Source organism: Trachemys scripta, chromosome 6 (assembly GCF_013100865.1).
Source record: "Trachemys scripta elegans isolate TJP31775 chromosome 6, CAS_Tse_1.0, whole genome shotgun sequence".
Lineage (NCBI taxonomy): Eukaryota > Metazoa > Chordata > Testudines > Emydidae > Trachemys > Trachemys scripta.
In genome coordinates this window covers 114,572,737-114,595,806 of record NC_048303.1, presented here as the reverse complement: position 1 = coordinate 114,595,806, position 23,070 = coordinate 114,572,737, and the positions used below count along the sequence as shown (strand labels likewise).

The window sequence follows — 23,070 nt, the reverse complement described above, 5'->3', positions numbered from 1 at the left end:
ATTCAGCATACAAGTTCAAAGAAAGTTCAGCAGATAAATCTGTCTTTAGGTGGCCAGGTTTTCAAAGATGTTGAGTACTGGGAGCTCTTATTGATTATAATATCAGCGATCAGGATGCCACAGCTCGGAACAGAAGGCTAATAATTTAGGTACCGACTTCTGGATTTAGGTGCCTAAATGTAGGCACCAGATTTAGGGTTACCATATTTCAGCAAGCAAAAAAGAGGATGGGAGGAGCCCCGCCCTAGCCCCGCCCCTGTCCTGCCCTAGCCCTGCCCCTCCCACTTCCCGCCCCCCTCAGAACTCCCAACCCTCCCCCCCGCTCCTTGTCCCCTGACTGCCCCATCCTGGGACCCCTGCCCCTAACTGCCCCCCAGGACTCCACGCCCTACCTAAGCCTCCCTGCCTCTTGTCCCCTGACTGCCCTCTCCTGAGACCCTCCCCCCATCCTAACTGGCCCCCTAGGACCCTACCCCCTACCTGTACCCTGACTGCCCAAAATCTTATCCACCCCACCCCAGAAAGCCCTCCCCGAACTCCTGACCTCCCCGTCTCTTGACTGCCCCATCCAAAACCTCCCTGCCCCTTCTCCGACCCCCTGGCCCCCTTGTTGTTGGCCTTCGCCTAATGTCTCTGTGAGCTTGCTCAGGAACGGCCTGAGCCGTTGGTCCTGGCACGCTGGGCAGCAGTGGAGGAGGAGCGGGGGAGGAGCTCCAGACTGCCGGAGGCGATCTGCGAATGCAGGGAGGGAGGGAGGAAGTGATCTCTGCTGCAGGTGAAGCGGAGGACGTGCTCTCTCTGGCTGTCAGAGCCCCATGTAAGTGGCACCATCTGGCCGGCTGCACTCTTAGCCGCGCGTGCTCTGCATGGGGGGGGGAAGTCCGGACATTTACAAATTCCCCCCGGACGCTATTTTTAGCTCAAAAAGCCGGACATGTCCGGGGGAATCCGGACGAATGGTAACCCTACCCAGATTTGAATTTTTTGCCATAGTCCCCGAATGTCAAGAAAAGTGCTATATTGGGGGTGCAGGGTGGGGTTTGCAAAAGCATCAAAGGGTGCATCAACACAGCCCATGGAAGCGAACCTCCCAGCCTGGGTCAACAGACGTGGGTTAGCGGGGCTAGCGCCCTAAAAACAGCGGTGCAGACAGCCCTTTGAAGTTGTGGCTTAGGCAGGAGTTCGGCTCTCAAGCCCACCCCATCCCTACACTTCAGCGCCGAAGTGGCAATTTTAAAGCGCTATCTACCCAGCTATTTTCAGAGCCCCGCTGGCTTGCTCCTGCCTGCTGTGTAGACACCCTAAATGACTTAGGGGCACAAATCCCATTGTAAATCCATAGGATTTGGGCTCCTAAGGGCTCGTCTACACAAAAACACTTAGTATGCAGCAATCTGGGGGTGTAAACAGGAGTAGATCAAAGCGCACAGTAGATCAAAGTGGAGCCTTTATAATGCAGCAGCAGGGTCCACACGGACACTTAGTGCGAGTCGATATATACTCAGGGTTCAAATAGACAAGCCCTAAGTCACAAGGCACTTTTGAAAATCTTACCACAACTCCAAGACAAAGACTACGGTTAACTCTCCGATTTATGGATGCAAATAACGGTACGAGGGTTTGCACAGCAATCCCTACAATAACAAACCAACTAACTTTGCCTATAATGGAGACATTTTATATTTTGAAATGGAATAGACTTCCCTTTCAAGTGTCTAAGGGATACAGTAAAAGAACAGTTAGGAAAAAAATGACAACATATTGGTAAAAAAAGGTTTATGAAAAATGAAAGAGTATTACTAACCTACCATTTTACCAAGCGCACTCTGAAAAGCCTCAGCAAAGCTTTTTAGAAGGTTGTTGTCATCACATCGCGTTGCTCTGTAGAGCATCTCAAAAGACTTGAACCCATGATTTGCAAAACGATTTACTGAAAAGAGTTGGGGAAAGACGTTTTTATTGTCTGTGATTTTAGAGTAACAGTTTCAAAAGAATACTATGGACAGGATTATACTAAAATTATCTGAACTCAATGGGTTATCTTTAAATATAGGTCACAACAGAGGAATATAAGGACAGAAGAAAAAGCTGGTAAACTTGACTGTTACAATAAAATATATCCAACTACTTTCATCAGATAGAGCACAATGTGGCAACAACTGCAATCCATGGATAGTAATTACATTTCCAGTACACACATTGTATTGAACAATTTAGTGTAGAAGTTCCTAGCTATTAATTATCCATTGTTGACATGACTCAGCATTTTCCTAATGGAAAAGAATCTGTTAGTTTTATGGATTTTTTTTTAAACCATCAAACCTTTTAGCATGTATTTCTGAATACACCTGAGAGGGAGAAATTAATGCTTATTACTAATACAGCTTGGCTCCAAATGCAAAATTCTGATTCAGATTTCAAGCAACCCAAAACTCTGGGATATTCAGATCAAGGATTTTGGGTTGACCCATAATTAGAACACCCTGACTTGTGTTGATGTCTATGGGGACTACTTGTGTGAGAAAGGGAGTGTACAATCCATCACAAACATCGGCTTCATTTGAAGTATCTGGATCTATATTCAGATTTGGATTTCATATGACATCAGAGTTTGGCGCTGTCCAAGCTGAGGTTTTGATTGGACACATCTCAAATTAGAAACTTCTGATAAATACTGGTTGGATCACAATTTGGTTAAGATTAATTTTGTGAACTCATTTTTAATGCATTTTAATTTGCACAAATGCACTGGAATTTTGGCTGGGTTGAGAGAGTCTGGCTTGCCATAGATCAAAAAAACTTTTGTAAACAGCTTATTAAAGCTTCGTTATCCATTCCTCCAGTTGTAACAACACTGGTAGTCTAGACCAGGGGTTCTCAAATTGTGGGTTGGGACCTCAAAGTGGGTCACAACCCCGTTTTAATGGGGTCACCTTGGTTGGTGTTAGACTTGTTAGGGCTCAGGGCTGAAGCCGAAGCCCAAGCCCCACCTCCTGGGGCTGAAGCCATAGGCACTGACTCCATGAGTACTCCGGGGCTGGAGCACCCACGGGGAAAAAATGGTGGGTGCTTAGCACCCACTGACAGCTCCGCTGGTCAGCACCTCCCCCTCCCTGCTGTGCCTCCTGGCCACCAGCGGGCCCCCTCAATCAGCGCCTCCCCTTCCCTCTCCACGCCGCCTGCTTGCTGTGAATAGCTGTTTCGCGGCGTGCAGGAAGCTGGGAGGGAGGGAGGGAGGAGGAGCTAGGATGTGGCGCGCTCGGGGGAGGGGGCATAACTGGGCAGGAAGAGGTGGGGTGGGAGTGGAGTGGGGGCAGGAAGAGGTGGGGCCTTGGGGGAAGGGGTGGAGTAAGGGCAGGGCCTGGGGCAGAGCCAGGGGTCGAGCACCCCTCTGCACTTTGAAAAATCAGCGCCTGTGGCCGAAGCTGAAACCCAAGGGTTTCAGGCTTGAGCAGCAGGGCTCAGGCTTCAGCTTCAGTCCTGGGCGGCGGAGCTCAGGTTCCAGGCCCCCCCGCTTGGAGCTGAAGCTCTTGGGCTTGGGCTTGTCCCCTCTTTCCCCCCGAGGTGGTGGGGGCTTGGGTGGGCTCAGGCTTCGGTGCCCCCTCCTGGGGTCATGTGGTAATATTTGTTGTCAGAAGGGGGTCACGGTGCAGTGAAGTTTGAGAACCGCTGGTCTAGACAAATTATTTCAACCTGCTTTTTTTTTTTTTTTAACTAACATGCCATGCAGATTTTGTTTCCATTGCTATCTTGTAAACCCCAAAGACTCAAATTTATTATTATATTTTATCCAGTTTAGGAAACAATATATTGTAATCCTAAAACCCGTTTTGTACAAGGCTCTTAACAGTTCAGGAGAAGGGACAATAGAAAATTTATCATGTCAAACAGTTATAATTTCTAGTTATTGAATCACATTCCAAACTATAAATATTGTTGGAGACATTACAAGCTCATTTTAGAGCAGAAAAACAAAGGTTAATAATCAAAGTAAAACTCACAAGAGCAGTCAGGCCATTCAGTAGAATATGGTGGTTTCCAGATACCATCCTCATAGGCACAATAGTAGTTTTCAGTTGACGCTGCTGTAAAGTTATAACCATCCAGGCAGCGTAATGTGCAGTTAACACCTGCTTCGTCTTCTATGCATATAAAATCCCCATGCATTGGGGTAAAGGAAATTTCACAGGGAGAACCTGTGAAAAAATATATTCTGTTCACATAAGGATCGCTTTTAAAGTACACAGGAAACCCTGAGGGATAGGATTTTCAAAGCACTTGGTTTAATTCTGCTTCCCCTGAAATCAACAGGAGTATTATTATTGACTTCAATGGAAGGAAAATTAGGCAAATGTTAAGCACTTTTGAAAATCCCATCGTGGGAGTTTAAAATCCAGAAATGCAAAGGTTGAAAAAAAATCAAGCACCAAAAGCGTGGAAATGCAAAACTGAAAGCCCTGTATGCTTTTGCTTAAAACTGGGGTCTCTCTTTAGAGCATGCTAAATTATTCATCTATTAACATAATACATAATATTAACTAGAACCTTTTACACAACCGTACGCACAGTAAGTTACAGTACATTACATACAGTACCTGATTCTGATGTCAATCAGCCTTACGCTGGTGGAATTCTATTGACTTTAGTGGAGTTACTCCTGATTTATGCTAGTGTATAAGTGATCAAAATCAGACCTATAATCTTCAGATTTGGGCAGATTTTTAAAGCCTCAGTAAAATATAATTAACAAGCCAAGTGTGAAGAAAATAGGTTTATAGTAGTTTTCAAATTGTTAGTGTTTGACGTTCAGTGGCCAAGAGTTTGAGATGATACTGAGCTGGAAATATCCAAGAGCTTGAAATAAAGCTAAATCAGAGAACAAGTGAAGTGAGCCTAATGTTCTAAACCCCAATATCTTTGAATCAATTAAAAAAAATGAATTAAGTTTCACTTTGAAGTCTCTCAATATTCATAATTTTGAAACAACCAAATCTGAATTATTCAAACTTGGCTTGTTCTGTAGATCTCACTGAGACTTAAAAATCATTCCAAATCTGAAGACTGTATGTACTCCTGTAACTTACTGTTTCTAAGGATAGACACAAAATTCCAGTTTATACAATATTAAATATTGTATTAATTAAATAATTTACCATGATGTAAAAGTGAGACCCAGTTTTAAGGCGTACGCAGAAGGGGGCCGAGTTAAAGCTGAATTTTCAACCGTAAATCTGCATTTGCTAACTTCTGAGTGATTGATTTTCCTAACTGATTGTTGGCCCGCTGGTTGGGGCTCTCTTTCTCCCCCTCCTCCCGTTTTTTTTCCTCCATATAATACATACCCCCATACTTATGCACACATATACATGTGTAAACTCAATTATAAAGGCTAGAAAGTGTTCCGTTTCCTGTTAGGATATTAGCAGTTTATTAAAAAAAATCTGTCCAGAGAAATCTTCCATTCTGCTGAACAGAAAGTAGACTACATTTTAGGCTATGCTTCTTGTTGACAAATAACTGGACAACTGCCTGAAGTTTTGTTGGACTTCTGAGTAAAACCTTTAGTGGCTTTTATACCTATTTTGAATGTATGGAGTACACTACTCTGTTACTCCAGAGTTTTGCCATATAACTCAATTGATTTTATTGATCGACCTGATTTCACTGGAGTTACACTGGTGTAAAACAGTGAGACTGGAATGCAAAAGTACATTGGTGCTGTATACATATGCACATTTATAACAAGTATTACACACACACTTGTTACTTACCAGTGAATTATTCATAGCACTGAACATTAAACTGACTGATGGTGACTGATATGTATAACTGCATTTTTACCAGTACTATATAATTTTGTGTCAATGGCCAGAAGACGATCAAATAACAAACCTTTGATGACAATGTGGATCTCACATGTCCTGTTATTTCCTGAGGGGTCTGTGGCAGTGTATTGAACTGTTGTCTCTCCTTTGAGGAAGAGATCTCCAGGTGAATGACTTTTAGTGATAGTCAGGGCCGCTCCTAGAGTAGTTTAAAAAAAATCAATGAAAAGGTTTTTCTGGCCTAGTATATTGCAGCTGTCCCTACAGAGGCTGACTACACAATGGACAATTTAGACTTTTTAATTTTCTCGGTAACAGATGTGCTCAACCATGGTAAGCACTGAATCAAACCTGTTCAAACTGGTATGTTGCTAAAAAATGATATCCTAATCCCAGGGGTGCCTTGTAGGAACTGTATGGCCCTAACCACTCTTCGGCTGTTTCGAATATACTTGAGCTGCATTAACTCACCTGAGTTGTCTGAGAACTGAGGTTCCTCCCATGTTGCTCTGTACTCGTTCTCCAGGACCTGAATTGGAGGTGGAGATCTGCATCTATCGATTACAGGGGATTCTACATCTAGAGAAGTTGAAGAGACAGCGTGAAATTTGATCACAGAACAATAGACAAGACATGGGTCAAACTCAGAGGTGATGTGAAGGGTGTTTTAAGTTCCACATCTGTAAAACTGGATAAGTGTGTGTGTGTTTGAGAGTAAGCTGCTGTAATATATATGCCAAAAGAATGGAAGTGCAGGGTTAGAGCAGGAAAAGCATCAGAAAATAAATTAGGGAGAGTGGCTTTATTTTAAACTCTCTGGTTGGATGTCTTTCCTGCACAGTCCCACCCTTGGGCCGCCTTGTTGAGCAATGTAAACTATCTTACACCCACTAAATAATGTATAATTTACTCCTGCACAGTCCCACTCTTGGGCCGCCTTGTTGAGCAACGTAAACTATCTTACGCCCACTAAATAATGTATAATTTACTCCACTGTTTATTGTGCCTCTGAGGTTGGTCCATTGTCAGAAAAATTTACCAACAGTCTCCCGTTGACAAACAAGACTTTGGCTCAAGCTACGTAAACAGCCACTTAAGTTTCCTAAAGCAGTGGTTTTCAACCTGTGGATCATGGACACCAGGAGGTCTGCAGACCCCCATCTAAAATTTCCAAATGGGTCCATACCTCCATTTAAAATTTTTTAGAGGTCCGCAAATGAAAAAAGGTTGAAAACCCACTGTCCTAAAACAACTGAGCTATCCTTGATAGAACACAGATAGCCACCAATTCATAATACCTAATTCACTGAATTTATCCGAGTGCTGACTCTGACTGAGTTTAGTGACTAAAAATAACAGCAGACACCAAGGTATCGAGCCAAACACACACCAGAATGAGCGGATGCCATTCCAATAGAACGCTGGGCAAAATTCAGGAAGTGACATAAATATAATTTAAGTTAGACATCAAGGATGTGTCCCAGAGAATGGGTGTAAGTGGGAAAGCAGTGTAATTTATGCTGATTTGGCACTGAGCAAATATATGAAGCGAGTGTCATTCATATGTAGAAGTGGCAGGAGAGAGTGGGGTATCAGAAAAAGCAATGAACAGGAGGGTGTTATATAAACAGCCACCCTTTTACTCTAGCTTACTTTGAAGTATCCCTATCACAATGAAGACTAAATTCAGTCCAGGTCTAACAGGAACAATACCCCCCACTAAAGTCAAGGGGAAAGGAGTTACATACACTTATGGAAGTCTGAATCTGGTCCCCAGAATAATAAACTGGTATAAGTAACACTTGCTCTGCATACAACTAAATGTCAAATTGGTACAAGTTGCACACATTTGCTAACCAACATGCACCGGATGTGTAACTTAAACTATTCACCTTCATTATCATTGCTAAATATATCCCACCAAGTTTGAATTGCCTATGTATACTACTACCAAAGGGAACAAGAAATACATCAGCCAGATGGCTTGTTAAATGTGTAATTAGAAATACAAGGGCCAGACTCTGCTGTCACAGGCTTTGTGGATTTCAGGTGTAACTCTGCTTGAAATTGGTGGAAAACTGGTGTGAGAGAAGAATTAGGCTCAACAGAGAACAACATTGCAAGTGCCATCACAACATGCCTCACCTCATATTTATTTATCAAAACCATCTCATGTTATGTACTTATTCAACAATTTATTTAAACTCATCAGCCAAGCCAAACTGCAGAAGGCAGAAAGTTGCCTTTCCCTTCATAAAGCTAAGATAGCATCTCCCGCCACTGATAACCTCCCAGCTAACTCGACAGAGAAATATACCTTCTCGCCTCTATGCAGCAGCATCACTAGAACTAAGTGGACACTGCAAAAAAGGATTCAAGAACATTTGCTCAAAGACAAAAATTGCACATTGGCATCAACTGTATTCACCATCCATTTTATTTGCATTCTGTAAACTTTTCAAAGAGTGAATTTTTGTTCATAAGACAGTTCACTGAAAGAGAGAGCACGTCTCAAATACTTGGGCAAACAAATACTTGCATGATTTATCTCATTGGAAATATGTGGTCATCTTGAAAGCTCGTTGTGGGTTTGGGAGACATTCAGTCAGGAATTAAAAACAATGGTCTGTGAGTAAACACAACACGCATGCCACATAACTAACCCTAATGCCTGCTTATGTTTTGACAGATTAATGCGCTTTATTTACGAAATATGGGGAAGCCCCAAATTAAGAACAAATGCTTTAGCTGCAGCCTGTCCAAATAGACAATCCAGCGTTTGACAGCAATTACTATATTATGCAAATGATGGCCTCCATTCAGCCAGGCATTTATGCATGTGAATTCAACAGGACTATTCACATGCTTAAAATTAGGTGTGTGCTTAAATGCCATGGTGAATCAGAGCCTCCTTCTGCACAAATGAAAGTTTTATCTTTGTCAGAATCCTTCCCAGGTACTGCTGAATAGCACTTACCAATAACCTTGACACTGAATGTGCAGCTTGCCTGATTGTCGGACTTGTCCACTGCTAGGTAAGTGATCACAACTTCTCCAATGGGGAAAAGAGAAGGTGGTACAAAAGCTGGAGTAACGTGAATTGAGACCTTTTAGAGGAACAGACGTTTGTTATTTAAACACAAACATGGGTCAGTAATCACATATTTGTATTTTACAAAATGTGCATGTAATGTAATCCTTTGAAATTAAACCTCTACGTGTTTGGATGCATGTAGATTTGATTCTCATTTATACTAAGAATGCTTTATACCCTTTAGCAGTTTAGAAGAGCCATAAATTGTGCATAAATTACATTTACACCCTCTTACAGGCTTCTTCATATGGCCAAAGTAATGGAAGGGACCTTAATATAAATGAGAATCAGGCCCACACGAATGTAAGCAGCTCAACTGGGAATCAAAGTTTTCACTGGCCAGAGTTGTAACTCAGAGAACATTCCTCTTTACAAAACAGTTTGGGGGAAAATTCTGCCATTGGATACACACGTAGACCTCCCATTGTTGTAATCATTGGGCTACACATTTAGCCCAATTGTGAGCTCAACTGTAAAAAGCACATGAAAGTTCATAAGTTGTTTCAATAACCCCTAATAACAAATGTTGATGGGAAAAGGTACAAAAGGGTGACAAAAAGACTGAATTAGTCCCAACAAAAAGGCCTACTGATATAACTCAAGGACTATGCTAAGATCATGCTTGGTAAACAAGAAAAGCATGGAACCAGAAATCAGTGAACCAAAATTGGTGTGTCTGAAAGTGGGCCTAATTGGTGGACAAAATAATGAGGGGATGATCTATTTCTCCCACCATTCCCTTGAGGGGTCTTTAAAGAAAGAGACTTGGGGAGAAAAATTGGCTACTAAAGTGAGCTTCACCCTCATGGCAGCCACCCCCACCATCTCCATGAAGACCCCATGCCTTTGTCATCCTGATCCTGACCAGACTGGGCCAAAGAGAGGGACCCAGATGACATCACCACCTCCCCTGGCTCCAGCTGAATTCCACCAGGGATGAAACGGGATTAGACTTTAAGAACAGCTCCAGCCCAACTCAAATAACTTCTTCTCTTGTCCCCAAAAGGACAGTTATTACCGTCTTTGATACCATCTAAGTCAGTGATTCTCAACCAGGGGTATGGGTACCCATGGGGCTACGCAGAGTCCTCCAGCAGGTACATCAACTCATCTAGATATCTGCCTAGTCTTACAACAGGCTACATAAAAAGCTCTAGTGAAGTCAGTACAAACTAAAATTTCATCTAGAGAATGACTTGCTTATATTGCTCTATATACTATACATGGAAATGTAAGTACAATATTTATATTTCAATTGATTTATTTGATAATTATATGGTAAAAATGAGAAAGTAAGCAATTTTTCAGTAATAGTGTGCTGTGACACTTTTGTATTTGTGTGTCTGTTTTTGTAAATAAGTACGGTAGTTTTCAAGTGAGGTGAAACTTGGGGGTACGCAAGACAAACCGGACTCCTGAAAAGAGTTCAGCAGTCTGGAAAGATTGAGAGCCACTGAATAAGAGACTTTCAGACTAAGGGGCAGGGCCGGCTCCAGGCACCAGCTCAGCAAGCAGGTGCTTGGAGCGGCCAAGGGGAAGGGGTGGCACGTTCGGCTGTTCCGCAGAAATTCGGCGGCAGCTCCCTCAGTCGCTCTCGGAAGGACCTGGCGCTGAAGTGCCGCCGAAGTGCTGCCGATCACGATCACGGCTTTTTTTTTTTCTTTTTCCCCGCCACTTGGGGCGGCAAAAACCCTGGAGCCGGCCCTGCTAAGCAGTTTTTCCTTCTAAAAACGTTCTCCAGCAAAAGTGAACAAGGGATGTTTTTAAAACAAAAGCCTTACTTAATACTTTACATTTCAAATGCTTTAACTGTTTTTCCTTCTTTTCTTTACCTTTAATAAAAAAGTCAAAAGGATTTTAATGGTGTGTTTGCCATGTTACTAAGCAGGCTGAAATTTCTGTTTACCAGTCTTGGATCTTGTTTAACTCTGTTTAACACTGGACAGTGATTCGATTATGTTAGCACCTTTGGCCTGGACAGTCCATCTAAATTAATACACCACCACCTACTTCAGTGGAAGTTGCTGGCCTGTATATGACGCTTGATCATGGTAAAGAAATGGGATCGTATTAATTGTATGGTGCTGTGATGAGTTTTCACTTATCACAGTGGGCTCTTTTTAGCCTTTGAGTGTTATGAGTTGGTTTACTTCCTTGAGGAAGGACCCGATCTTATGGAAGGCAGAGTACTAAACTCCTTCATATTCTGAGCTCCTTTTTAAAGTGCTGTTCTGTATTTCATAAACAAGGAGCCATTCTTTCTTTTGACTGCATAAATTAACTGTACAGAACTGTATGCATATAAAAACACCGTACAGGGTATTCAGTAACCACATAAATCTAACAGAGAAAATGCTGAATTCTGAAGATACTAGTTTACAACAGTTCTCTCTACTTCTTCTCACCAAGAAACAAGATATTCTAATGGCTTAGCGACATTTGAGAGCTCTAAAACAGCTACCTGAAAAGGGATTGCATCAAAATAAAATGTATATGTTTTAGCTCTACCTCATCTCCAGAGTTATCCTTTGCTATTGGAACCTGCCAGCTAATATTAGCAGAGTTATGATGTTCCAGAGTCCGGGCCTCAATATTGTCTGGACAGCTGATTTGAGGAGCTTCAAAATCTAATCGAGAGAGAGAGAGGAAAAAAATCAATAATGGTTACTCAGCTGGCTTGCTGTGTGCATTGTTTATCAAGGTGACTAGTATCATCTCATTATTTTGCACCTGTTTGCTTTCTCCACCTCTTACCTATATTCTTACACTTTGATTGCAAGCTCTTCAGGATGGGCACTGTCTCTTCATTATATTTTTGTACAGAGCCATTGGATTCTAGGAGTTATTATACTACAGATAATACTAACAGAATGAGGGTTTGCTTTAACACTACAGTTGCCTTTTATTAAAACAACACATCGATTCATCGATGAGGAATGGCTACTTTATTCCCCTATTTCTTGACAACAAGTTATGAACTCATATCAAAAGTGACTGAGCTTTAATTACCCTAAAAATACACCATTTTTTAACGTCCTGGCACAAAAATTTGTTTTATGGGGATTCTGGTGGGAAGGTGGGAGAATCAAAATGACACCTACAGTTTTGCTTATAATCATTTGCAAAGTCAGTGTAATTCTATGTTTTTTGTTTATAAATACTTCATTTTCTCAAACAAAAGCACATTCAGTCCTAGAAGACAAGCATTCCCAAGAAGAACTATCGAAACCCAGCAGTTTGTTGTATTCACACAACTTTGGGGAACTCCGAATGGCAGCTTCATCAGGACAAATCTTCAGCAGGTATAAATTGCCATAACTTCTCTGAAGGCAATAGAGTCACATTGCTTCACACCAGCTAAGGATCTGGCCCCAGAGGTCAGCAACCTTCGGGACGTGGCCCATCAGGGTAATCCGCTGGTGGGCTGCAAGACATGTTGTTTACGTTGACCGTCTGCAGGCCCGGCCCCCCCACAGCTCCCAGTGGCTGCGGTTCACCGTTCCCAGCCAATGGGAGCTGTAGGAAGCGGCGGCCAGCACGTCCCTGCGGCCCACGCCACTTCCTACAGCCCCCATTGGCTGGGAACAGCGAACCACGGCCACTGGGAGCTGCGGTGGCTGTGCCTGCGGATTGTCAACGTAAACAACATGTCTCATGGCCCGCTACTGGATTACCCTGATGGGCTGCGTACCGAAGGTTGCTGACCCCTGATCTGGCCTATTGTCATCAAGAGTTCTTTCACATGAACCCGAAAAATCAAGTGAAACTCCAGTAAATCCTGTTGAAACCTGACCATTTCATCACTAAATCAGTGACTCATCCCAGCTATTCCCCACTCAAAAATCTCCTATTCCCACCACAGGCCCCACCTTTTATTCCAATAGCTCTCAGGAGTTCCCTATTAGTGAGGAGCATTCTGGAGCGTCTCAGTCTAAGAATGAGGAAAACTACTTAAAACGGCAGCATTGAAACCAGAATATTCTCCATCCTGCTGATGTGGAATGCAAGGGGTGGGTTTTCTGCATCATCACGGAAGACATTTCATATGGATGCAGAGGCGGGTGGAAAACTAGCTCAGGGGCTGCCTCCACAATCTGAACCACCAAAAAAAAGTGGATGAGGAAATAGGTCAGCAGGCCATCCCTGAAGACATTAGAAGGGAAGGAGCAGTGCAGGTGTAACACTGACAGACCCCGGTCGTCAGCGGGCGGGATCGAACCTGGGACCGCTGGAGCTTAGTGCATGAGCCTCTACCGCATGAGCTAAAAGCCACATGGCCATTAGCTAAGGCTGTAGAGCAGACTTGTTAATCTCTCTCTAATAAGTGGTCTCGGTGCCACTACATGGGACAGGGCACCAAACCCAGGAGGCGCGGGGGTTACACAGGGTCTCCCATGAGCTAATGTTCCAGGATATGTTATAGATAATGTGCGCGTGTTGATGTGCATATGTTTGTGAGTGAGTGTGCATGCGCGAGGGAGATGGTGGGATTGCTATTGGAGGGAAATAATTCAGACCAGCGTAAGTCTTCTCTGAGGTTTGCCAAACCTTGGCATGTTTCACAGTATGAATTAATATGCCCCATAATTAGGTCCCCTCTAAAGAGAAGGTAGCCAGAGATAAGGGAGGCACGTTGGGAATAGGCTCATGGAGATGAGAGTGAGAGGTGGACAGAAATAATTTGGTATTCCAACTATTTATTATAATAACTTTTCATCTGAAAAACTCACGCATCTTTATAAAAATGGCTTCAAATTCCTCTTCCCACTGAAGTCAATGACTAAACTCCAATGGAGTCCTGCGTGACAAGGATGGAGTCTATTAACTAGTTAAGCTCACAACATCCCTGAAAGATGGCTCACTTAACCTACCACTGAAAGGCAGCACCCTCTTGGCCAGAATTTGAAAAGTTGTTTAGTATTATTAACGGTACACAACAACATTATTTTAGGATAGGAGCATAGAAGAACATTATGCCTAACTGAAACTGCATGAGGCAACTTAAGCAGACAGAATGTAATTACCAAAGTAAAAATTTGATTAATGTAAAAGATTAACACCTCTCCTCTTACAACAAGTGCCATGGGAGCTTTTATGTCCACAGGTGTGTGAGACCTCAACTTTACATCTAATTAGAGCAAGAGAACAGTGCTTTCTAGCACCATGCTGGGGCATGGTCTAGAACTGACTCCAAGGGAAGTGTGCTCTGACTGAATGGCTGCTCTTGACTAATTTCTGCTGCTAAACAAAGGTTCCACATGTGACAAATGGCCTTCTCCAGTTTCAGAGAGTTTCTGTTTCACTAGCAATGGGTACAATCTGTGCTGCACGGCCAACAACAGTTAAGTCCCCAGTTACTCTCACAAAACCCAAAGCACTTTGTTATCCTGGCATGGAGCCTCTCCAAACACTGCAGCGGGATTATTTCATTACTGGAGTGCTCTTTGATAAATGGTCTCCAGTCTCACTAGGCAACGACAACAACGTTCACCTCTGAACCCTTTATGCCCGAGAGGCCTTAAACCAGCTAAAGAACTCACGCCTCTTATTACTTTGCTAGAGATATTTACATTTCAAACTATAACTCCGGTAATTAAAATTCCATGATGAAGACTGCATGAACAATAAATACAAGCTACTTTGCCTTCCTTTGAAGAAATTTTTCATAGCAAGCACACTCTTTGAAACAACTTCCAATTGTGTTTCACACTCCCAGGACCATGGACTTTCAGCTGTAGCAAGTTCCAGTTAAAAGTGAAGTTCTGAAGAAAGGCTAATAATAGGCAGTGAGCAAACAGATTATTTTGGATAAGTGAAGTATTTTGGCTACATAAAACAACAAAGAGAACTAAGCAGGGACATGTTTTCTTTGTATAAAATTCAACAGATTGCAACTGCCCTCATCTTCACTAGAGACGTTCAGCTTTCAGAGACTACTGATATCTCTTATTTTAGGATTTTACACTGTTGCCCATCACAGTAGACCTTGGGTGCCTGGTCTCAATACACACGGCTTCATCTTGATCCAAACAGCCTTGTCACCTTGTGGTGTGATCCCATCAGATATTATAAGTAGGGCTGTCAATCAATTACAAAAATTAATCGTGTGATTTAATTGCATTGTTAAACAATAATAGAATACCATTTAGTTACATATTTTTGGATGTTTTCTACATTTTCAAATATATTGATTTCAATTACAACACAGAATAGAAAGTGTACAGTTTTGATTACAAGTATTTGCACTGTAAAAAAAACAAAAGAAATAGTATTTTTCAATTCACCTAATCCAAGTACTGTAGTGCAATCTCTTTATCGTGAAAGTTGAACTTACAAATCTAGAATTATGTACAAAAAAACTGCATCAAAAATAAAACAATGTAAAATTTTTGAGCCTGCAGGTCCACTCAGTCCTACTTCTTGGTCTGCCAATCGCTCAGACTAACAAGTTTGTTTACATTTGCAGGAGATAATGCTGCCTGTTTCTTGTTTGCAATGTCATCTGAAAGTGAAAACCGTCATTCTCATGGCACTGTTGTAGCCGGCATTGCAAGATATTTACGTGCCAGATGTGCTAAAGATTCATATTTCCCTTCATGCTTCAGCCACCATTCCAGGGGACATGCGTCCATGCTGATGACAGGTTCTGCTCGATAACAATCCAAAGCAGAGCAGACCGACGCATGTTCATTTTCATTATCGGAGTCAGATGCTACCAGCAGAAGGTTGATTTTATTTTTTGGTGATTTGGGTTCTGTAGTTTCTGCATCAGAGTGTTCCTCTTTTAAGACTTCTGAAAGCATGCTCCGCACCTCGTCCCTCTCAGATTTTGGAAGGCACTTCAGATTTTTAAACATTGAGTCAAGTGCTGTAGCTGTCTTTAGAAATCTCACATTGGTACCTTCTTTGCATTTTATGAAATCTGCAGTGAAAGTGTTCTTAAAATGAATAACGTGCTGAGTCATCATGCGAGACTGGTATAACATGAAATATATGGCAGAATGTAAAACAGAGCTGTACAATTCTCCCCCAAGGAGTTCAGTCACAAATTTAATTAATGCATTCTTTTTTTAATGAGTGTCATCAGCATGGAATAGTGGCCGAAGCATGAAGGGGCATGCAAATGTTTAGCATATCTGGCACGTAAATACCTTGCAATGCCAGCTACAAAAGTGCCATTTAAACGCCTGTTCTCACTTTCTGGTGATACTGTAAATAAGAAGAGGGCAGCATTATCTCCTGTAAATGTAAACAAACTTGTTTGTCTTAGTGATTGGCTGAACAAGAAGTAGGTTTGAGTGGACTTGTAGGCTCTGAAGTTTTACATTGTTTTGTTTTTGAGTGCAGTTATGTAACAACAACAACAACACTCTACATTTGTAAGTTGCACCTTCACGACAAAGAGATTGCACTACAGTACCTGTATAAGATGAATTTAAAAATATTATTTCTTTTATCATTTTAACAGTGCAAATATTTGTAATAAAAATATTCACTTTGATTTCAATTACAACACAGAATACAATATATATGAAAATGTAGAAAAACATCCAAAATATTGAAGAAATTTCAATTAGTATTCTATTGTTTAACAGTGCGATTAAAACTGAATTAGTCATGATTAATTTTTTAAATCGTGATTAATTTTTTTTTAGTTAATCGTGTGAGGTAAATGCGATTAATTGACAGCCCTAATTATAAGTTATGCCTAGTCCATATTTGCATGGAAGAACTTCCAGGAGCATGGAGGTTGCTGCTGATTCAGTAGGTGGGACTCTACCCTCCAAGTCAATACTGAAACAGCACACTAGGGATCATTATGCTGCTGGAGGTGTGGTGTTTAGGATAAGTAGTAATATCAGGGTTCTCACTACTTATGGCCATTAAACAACAGAAATCCTGTAGCACTTTCTGTAGTGATGTGCTAAGCAACTGTTATAACTGTTTTTTGTAATGTGCCTTTACATTTCTAAAGAGTCTACCTGCCTCTCTGCTGTTAGGCCCTCCATTCTGTTTCAGGTGCAGAATGTCACAGAGAAAAATGCCAGGCATTCAAACTGAAAGTATATTTGTGTATGAAAAAAAAAAATCTAATATTTTCTGAAAGAGCTCGGTGTTCATGCCAGAGCCCTGGCCAAATTCATACTAATGTAATTACATTTTTACCATCTACACTTCCTGTGCAGCTTCATGTGCAGCTTCAGTTAATTACAGCATTCTTCGCTGTGTGCCCTAAAGTTTTGAGTAGTAAGCTGTTAAAAAGCGCTAGTGCCAGGGCCACCCGGGGGGGTGAGGGGGTGTAAATGGGGCAATTTGCCCCAGGCCCCGGACCCCGCAGGGGCCCCGCGAGCCCTGGCCCGGCGGTGGTCCAGGTCTTTAGCGGCATTTCGACAGCGGGGGGGCCCTTCAGTGCTGCTGAAGACCCGGAGCGACTGAAGGGCCCCCCCCGCCGCCGAAGACCCGGACCGCCGCTGGGTGAGTACAAGCACCGCAGCTCCCCCACTTTGTCCCAGTTCCCCTGAATCCTCTGGGCGGCCCTGGCTAGTGCCTCACTCCAGAGGGTGCTCTGATATACTGGGATTAAACACCTTCATATATCATGCATATTAGTATAAGTTTCCATAGCACTTAAGGAACCTTGAGATAAAAGGAACTATATAAACACATGCTATCCCATTGATATTTTTACTGTTATTATATTGTTTGGTTTCACTTTGGCCATTTCTAAAGCCTAGGTTTTTCTCCTCTTCATTCTTCAATTTATAATTTAACTTTTTCTCCCAGGCCTTAAAGTCACATAGTACCACGAACCCCAACAAAACAGGAAACCTGGGATGGTCTCCAGAGGGCTGACTGATGGTGAGGTGCATCATAAATGTACCTGAACAATCTTGCTGAACTAATAAATATTAAATTCTATTGTCAGGCAATAGCGGAAGCAGTACATTTTGAAGATCACTTTAATCAGGCTTTGCCTCAGGTTCAAACACATCTTTATCTGTCTCTCTGCAATCCCCTTCCCTCTGAACCCACATCTACTTGCAGTGGAAATTATTGTTCAGGTCTATACCTTTGCATAGAGCCTTTTGGACATTTTCACTCCATCTCCCAGAAGGAGTGCATCTCAGTTCTTCTCTAACCCCAGACAAGGTGAATCCCCGGGGGCAGCTCAACTGGCACACTGTTCCAGATTTTGATGGTTCTTGTCCACAACTTGATGGATGTACTGTCACACTCTCAGGTTTCTGGAAGATGGGGCAATGCACCTCTACAGGAAGTAAACACACAAATGTCAGCGGACACAGAAAATACACACATCCAAAGTTACCAGCAATTAAGAACCCCATAATAGGATGTAGAAAAGAATCTGAAACTTGTTCTAAAATTCACTGCAACTCAGCCCCATTGGCGATCTCTACTAATAAGGTATTTTTCACTCAGCCTTTATGAAGGATAAAATGTTTCAGATAGCCTGGAAAATTCTGTTATATTTATTATCTTCCTTGTATTGAATGAGTTACATTGTGCTTTGAAGGCCAAACATTGATTTTACTACTGAGACTTCCCCCTGTGACAAGAATAGGTAAAACTCAGATTGGATTTTTATGGACATTTGAAATAGGTGCTGGAATTCAGGTGAGTTCTTTTGGTTGCAGGAGTTCTCTTTCAGTAAATTACAACCATTGGCAATATCCTCATGAGACAAATCAGGTTTGGCTCCACCCCCTTGTATCAGGTCTGCTCCTTTTTCTTCAATTCACCATTTACCTTTTTTTTTTTTTGCTGCTGGAATCACACCATAGTTTTGTACAAGAATCTATTAATTTCACCTGTTCCTATTTTGTTGTCTCATTCTCAGAATACAGATATTGAAGTGTCATTATGAGCAGTTTGCTGCACACTAACTACAAAGAACCATTTCTACAATGCCATGAAATGAGAACTAAGAGGTACAACAACGTTACTAAAACAAAAAAGTCATTAAAATTTGTTTATTTCAGGTTTCATTACATGCTCAATCACTTTGTGTTTGTGAAATGGCTTGTAAGTGAACCTACATCCAGTTTCAAATTATTATAGGCTGATATCTGATTTTGTTCAAACCTAAAATATGAACCGGAACTCAGGGAACTATACATGGCAACCAAAGAACAATTGGCTGGTTTCCATGTAAACGTAAAGTTCCAAGTTTAGCAAATGTTGACTATGGATTTGCAGGGACCAAAAACGTACCTTAATGTTATGAAATGTTCTGTGACTAGGGGAGGTCAAATATTTTCAAAATTGTGAAGAAAAAATTAATCAAAATTTGAAATTTCCAAAAATAAAATGGGGTGGGAGGAAGGAGGAAGGGAAATGACTACATTTTCACCAACACTTTATCCTGTTTTTCAACCAGCCATGTTTATTATTTCAGGCAGTTAATGCAATTTTTACTGTTGTCGTGTAGAGCTGGGCAAATACGGTAAAAGGTGGATACCGAATTTGTACAAGACATGTATTTTCAATAAATGTGCCTTGAAATATTAATATGCCTTCCAAAGCAAATCCTCAGGAATATGCTAAGTATTAAATGGAATGAATGTATAGCTCCAAGATTCATCACAGAGTTCAGCAACTTCTCATCTCCAAAGCTCTCCAGAAAAGAAGATGGAAATATCTGGGACATGTGTTAAGACATGTATGAAGCAAGAGTTTGCCATGGCAGGCGTGTCATTAGGTAGTTGGTCAAACATGTCAAAGGAGCTGACTGAAAGAATCCCTCTGTTGAACACTACTCAGAGAGGGAAAGCCTATGAGACTTCACATAGAGGATATGCAAAATGCTTCCCAGGACAGATAGGGATGGTGGAGCCTTGTTCATTCCTTACGTGACGTTTGATGGTGTAGAAAGGATTCCGATTCAGAACAGTTAATATCTAGACAAAAAATGTCTTTGTCAAGTCCTTGAAAAGCTGTCAGTTCTACAAAACTTATTATAAAGAAAGAATCTAAGTATTATAAACATTTCCTGCCCTTGGAACTCTTGCTTTTGAAAAATTAAGATTAAAGTTTAAACTATTAATAATAATACTTCATATCTTGTTGTCATTTTGACAGTCTGCAGAGGCCTTGAGTGTATACACATTCATTTTAGACAGAATAATTGTCTTAAAACTTAAAACTATTTCCATTAGTAAAAATGGTGCTCATTTCTGGGCACCTCTTTATGGGACAGCTATTGACAAATTGGAGGGGGAGCAGCACCAAAAATAATCAGGGAATCAAAATTAAAAGAGCTAAATTATGAGCTGGTTGGATAAGTGACAATTTAGGGGAAGGAACATAATGATGTAATGACAGGCACAAACACAAAGAGAAGAGGAACTGTGTAGGGTGGTACAAAGGGATATATAACTAGGAGTGAAGAGAAGAAATCGAGAAAAGGAAAATTAGGCTGAATACAAGGAAAAGTGGAATAGTCTTCTGAGGAAGTGGTGATAGTCCCAGCACTTAGGACAAACACTAGACTATATAAGGAGCAATCCTGTATTATTAGAGAAAAGGTCAGGATAGCCTAATAGATCTTTTTCATCTCTGACTCCTACAATTCTACAGGTCCTCTGCTCTCAGTGGGCCAGGTCCGCAGCTGGTATAAACGGTCTTGGCTCCACTGACTTCAGCTGAGCTACAGTGATTTACACAGGTTTAGGATCTGACCCAATAAGTCTGGATTTAAAAGGGTGTATATAGGAGCAGAATTTGGTCCCATCAATCTATGATTCTGTGAATGTATATAAATATAAAATAATTTAACACCGGATGGGTCAGAATTTGATCTCAGTTACTCATGCCGATGGAAATACAGGGTACAAATCCAGCATATGAAAAAGCAAAATCTGTCCCATGTCTGTAAAACAGTGCATCACATGAAGCTGACTGAAACCAAATGAGTATAGTACACAGTTAATAAATTAACAGGTGAATTTTGATGGACAAAAAGAATAGTGAACAGCAGGGCACTAATTGACCTCTCTCTCCTCTTCCTTTTATACATAAACCTTGAGGATGAAGATTGGCCAAAACACATTTAAAAAGTGGGCACACTAATTCTTTCAACACTAGATGGCATCAGTGCCCTTGGCATTAATGCCAACAAATCGTGTAATCCCGCAGTAATCATGGGCATTGTACAGAGCATTATAATATGAGGAGACTAACATTTCCTGATGTACACTAAATCTAAGATGTTGGCTATAAACCATTCTTCAGTGGAATACAAGAGGGAAAGAGATAAAAGAGTTTAGTGGTGGAGAAATATTAACTTTTGTTTTTGCAAGTTAGAAAAAAAAAGAAGTTTTCATGCCTATCAAATATTTAAATTTTAGACAACAGAATATAATGTAACATAATAATCCAAGACAATTCATTACAATAACATCTTCAATAAAAAGTTGCTTGAAATAAAAATACATGTAACACACACACACACTTTTAGGAAAAAAAACCTACAGTATTTGGCAGGTAAAACTAATTGGGCCCTAACAACCCAGAATAACTGTTATAACATAGCATTAGTGAGGCCATTCCTGGAATGCTCGGTCCAGTTCTGGTGACCATACTTCCAAAAAGGATGTTGCAAATGTAAAAGGATTCAGAAAAGAGATGTAAGTATGACATGAAATTTGGAAAACATGTTTTCTAGCAAGAGACTTAGGAGAAAAATCTTTTTAATTTACCAAGAGAAGGTTAACAGATGACCTGATCACCGCCTACAAGCACCTATGCTGGGAAGTATTTCCAACAGTTAAGGCTACGATTTAGTCACCGGTATTTTTAGTAAAAGTCACAGACAGGTCACGGGCAATAAACAAAAATTCACGGCCCGTGACCTGTCCATGACTTATACTAAAAATACCTGTGATTAAATCTTGGGGGGGGATAAGGGGTACTGGGGGAGGAGGCACCGGGGCCGCTGGAGCAGTGGTTGGTGTGGCTGTCCCCGGAGCCAGCTGCTTTGGGTGGCCCCTGGGCCTGTCGCACCCTCCTCTGAAGAAGTTGCGGAGGTTGTGGAATCCATGACTTCCGCGATCACCGTGACAGACACGGAGCCCTACTGATAGTACATGCTTTTTCATCTAGCAGAAAAAAGCATAATGAGACCTAATGGTTGGAAGCTGCAGCTAGTCAAATTCAGACTAGAAGTGAGGTGCACATTTTTAACAGTGAGAGTAATAATTTAGAACATCAGTAAGGGGAACAATTTTCTAAAATGTGCTATTAGGACTCTGGTTAGCATTTTCATGATCCTGCAATCATTCCATGAGTGGAATTTCACATCTGCTTTCCTTGCGTGGGGGATTTATACAAGGTATCTTTGTGTGCAGCCATGGCAGGAGTGAGCCCAGATGTTTCAGCTAATGCTTTTTGCAATGGGACAATCAAAGGAAACTCTTACACTGGATTTTTGGGACCAACAAGAACAAAGCCTTGCCTTGGGTGACTCAGAAATCCAGCAAAAACTCTCATATAACCCGCTTGATTATGCAAAAGAGTCAAATAATATCAAACAGCATGAGGCGGCTTTTTGATATATAATGGAATTGAATTATAATCATTACAAATTAAGAAATGACAAAGTAAAGTAAGTCCTCAAATAGTAATCCTCCAATGGCATTTCAGGGCCCAGGCCTGCTCTGTTGAAGTTAAATAAAATGTTCCCATTGATCTGGGAGCAAGATCGGGCTCCTAATGTACTTAGTGTAAATAATATCCAAAATTTATGAATTTATCTTCATGATGTTTTGAAAGCATGTATCTACACCGAGGGCTCAATGTTCAGCCTTGCCCTCCCAGGGTCCCCATTTTTGTCCCTGTAGTTTTTGAATTACAAATAATTATGGGCATAATGTAGGTCATTTGGACATGTAGGTACAAAATTTACCGATGACATTAACTGCACCCACAATTTTCAGGAGCACCAAACAAGCCCAGCTTCTGAAAAGTCAGGCTCTATGTTCATGATTTCTGTATTTTCACTGGGTTTTAAAAATTATTATTATTATTATTATTATTAACATTTTCCTGTGAAGTCAGCACTCATGAAAAGTGCTGGACTGGTAATCCTGGAGTCTAAAGTCCTCTACTTATTCACATAGCAAGTCCTGGGCA

The 23,070-nt window shown here is 41.3% G+C and overlaps 1 protein-coding gene across 1 annotated transcript in view; it reads right to left on the bottom strand.

Moving 5' to 3' along the window:
- SVEP1 (sushi, von Willebrand factor type A, EGF and pentraxin domain containing 1) overlaps positions 1 to 23,070 on the bottom strand; it is a 172,050-nt gene that overhangs the window by 88,549 nt on the left and 60,431 nt on the right. The window contains exons 7-13 of the mRNA XM_034774932.1: positions 17,990 to 18,187; positions 11,428 to 11,546; positions 8,803 to 8,932; positions 6,297 to 6,404; positions 5,893 to 6,024; positions 4,002 to 4,196; positions 1,809 to 1,930 (exon numbers count right to left, since the gene is read on the bottom strand). Coding sequence (XP_034630823.1) covers positions 1,809 to 1,930; positions 4,002 to 4,196; positions 5,893 to 6,024; positions 6,297 to 6,404; positions 8,803 to 8,932; positions 11,428 to 11,546; positions 17,990 to 18,187 — 1,004 coding nt within the window. The remainder of the gene's footprint in view (positions 1 to 1,808; positions 1,931 to 4,001; positions 4,197 to 5,892; positions 6,025 to 6,296; positions 6,405 to 8,802; positions 8,933 to 11,427; positions 11,547 to 17,989; positions 18,188 to 23,070) is intronic.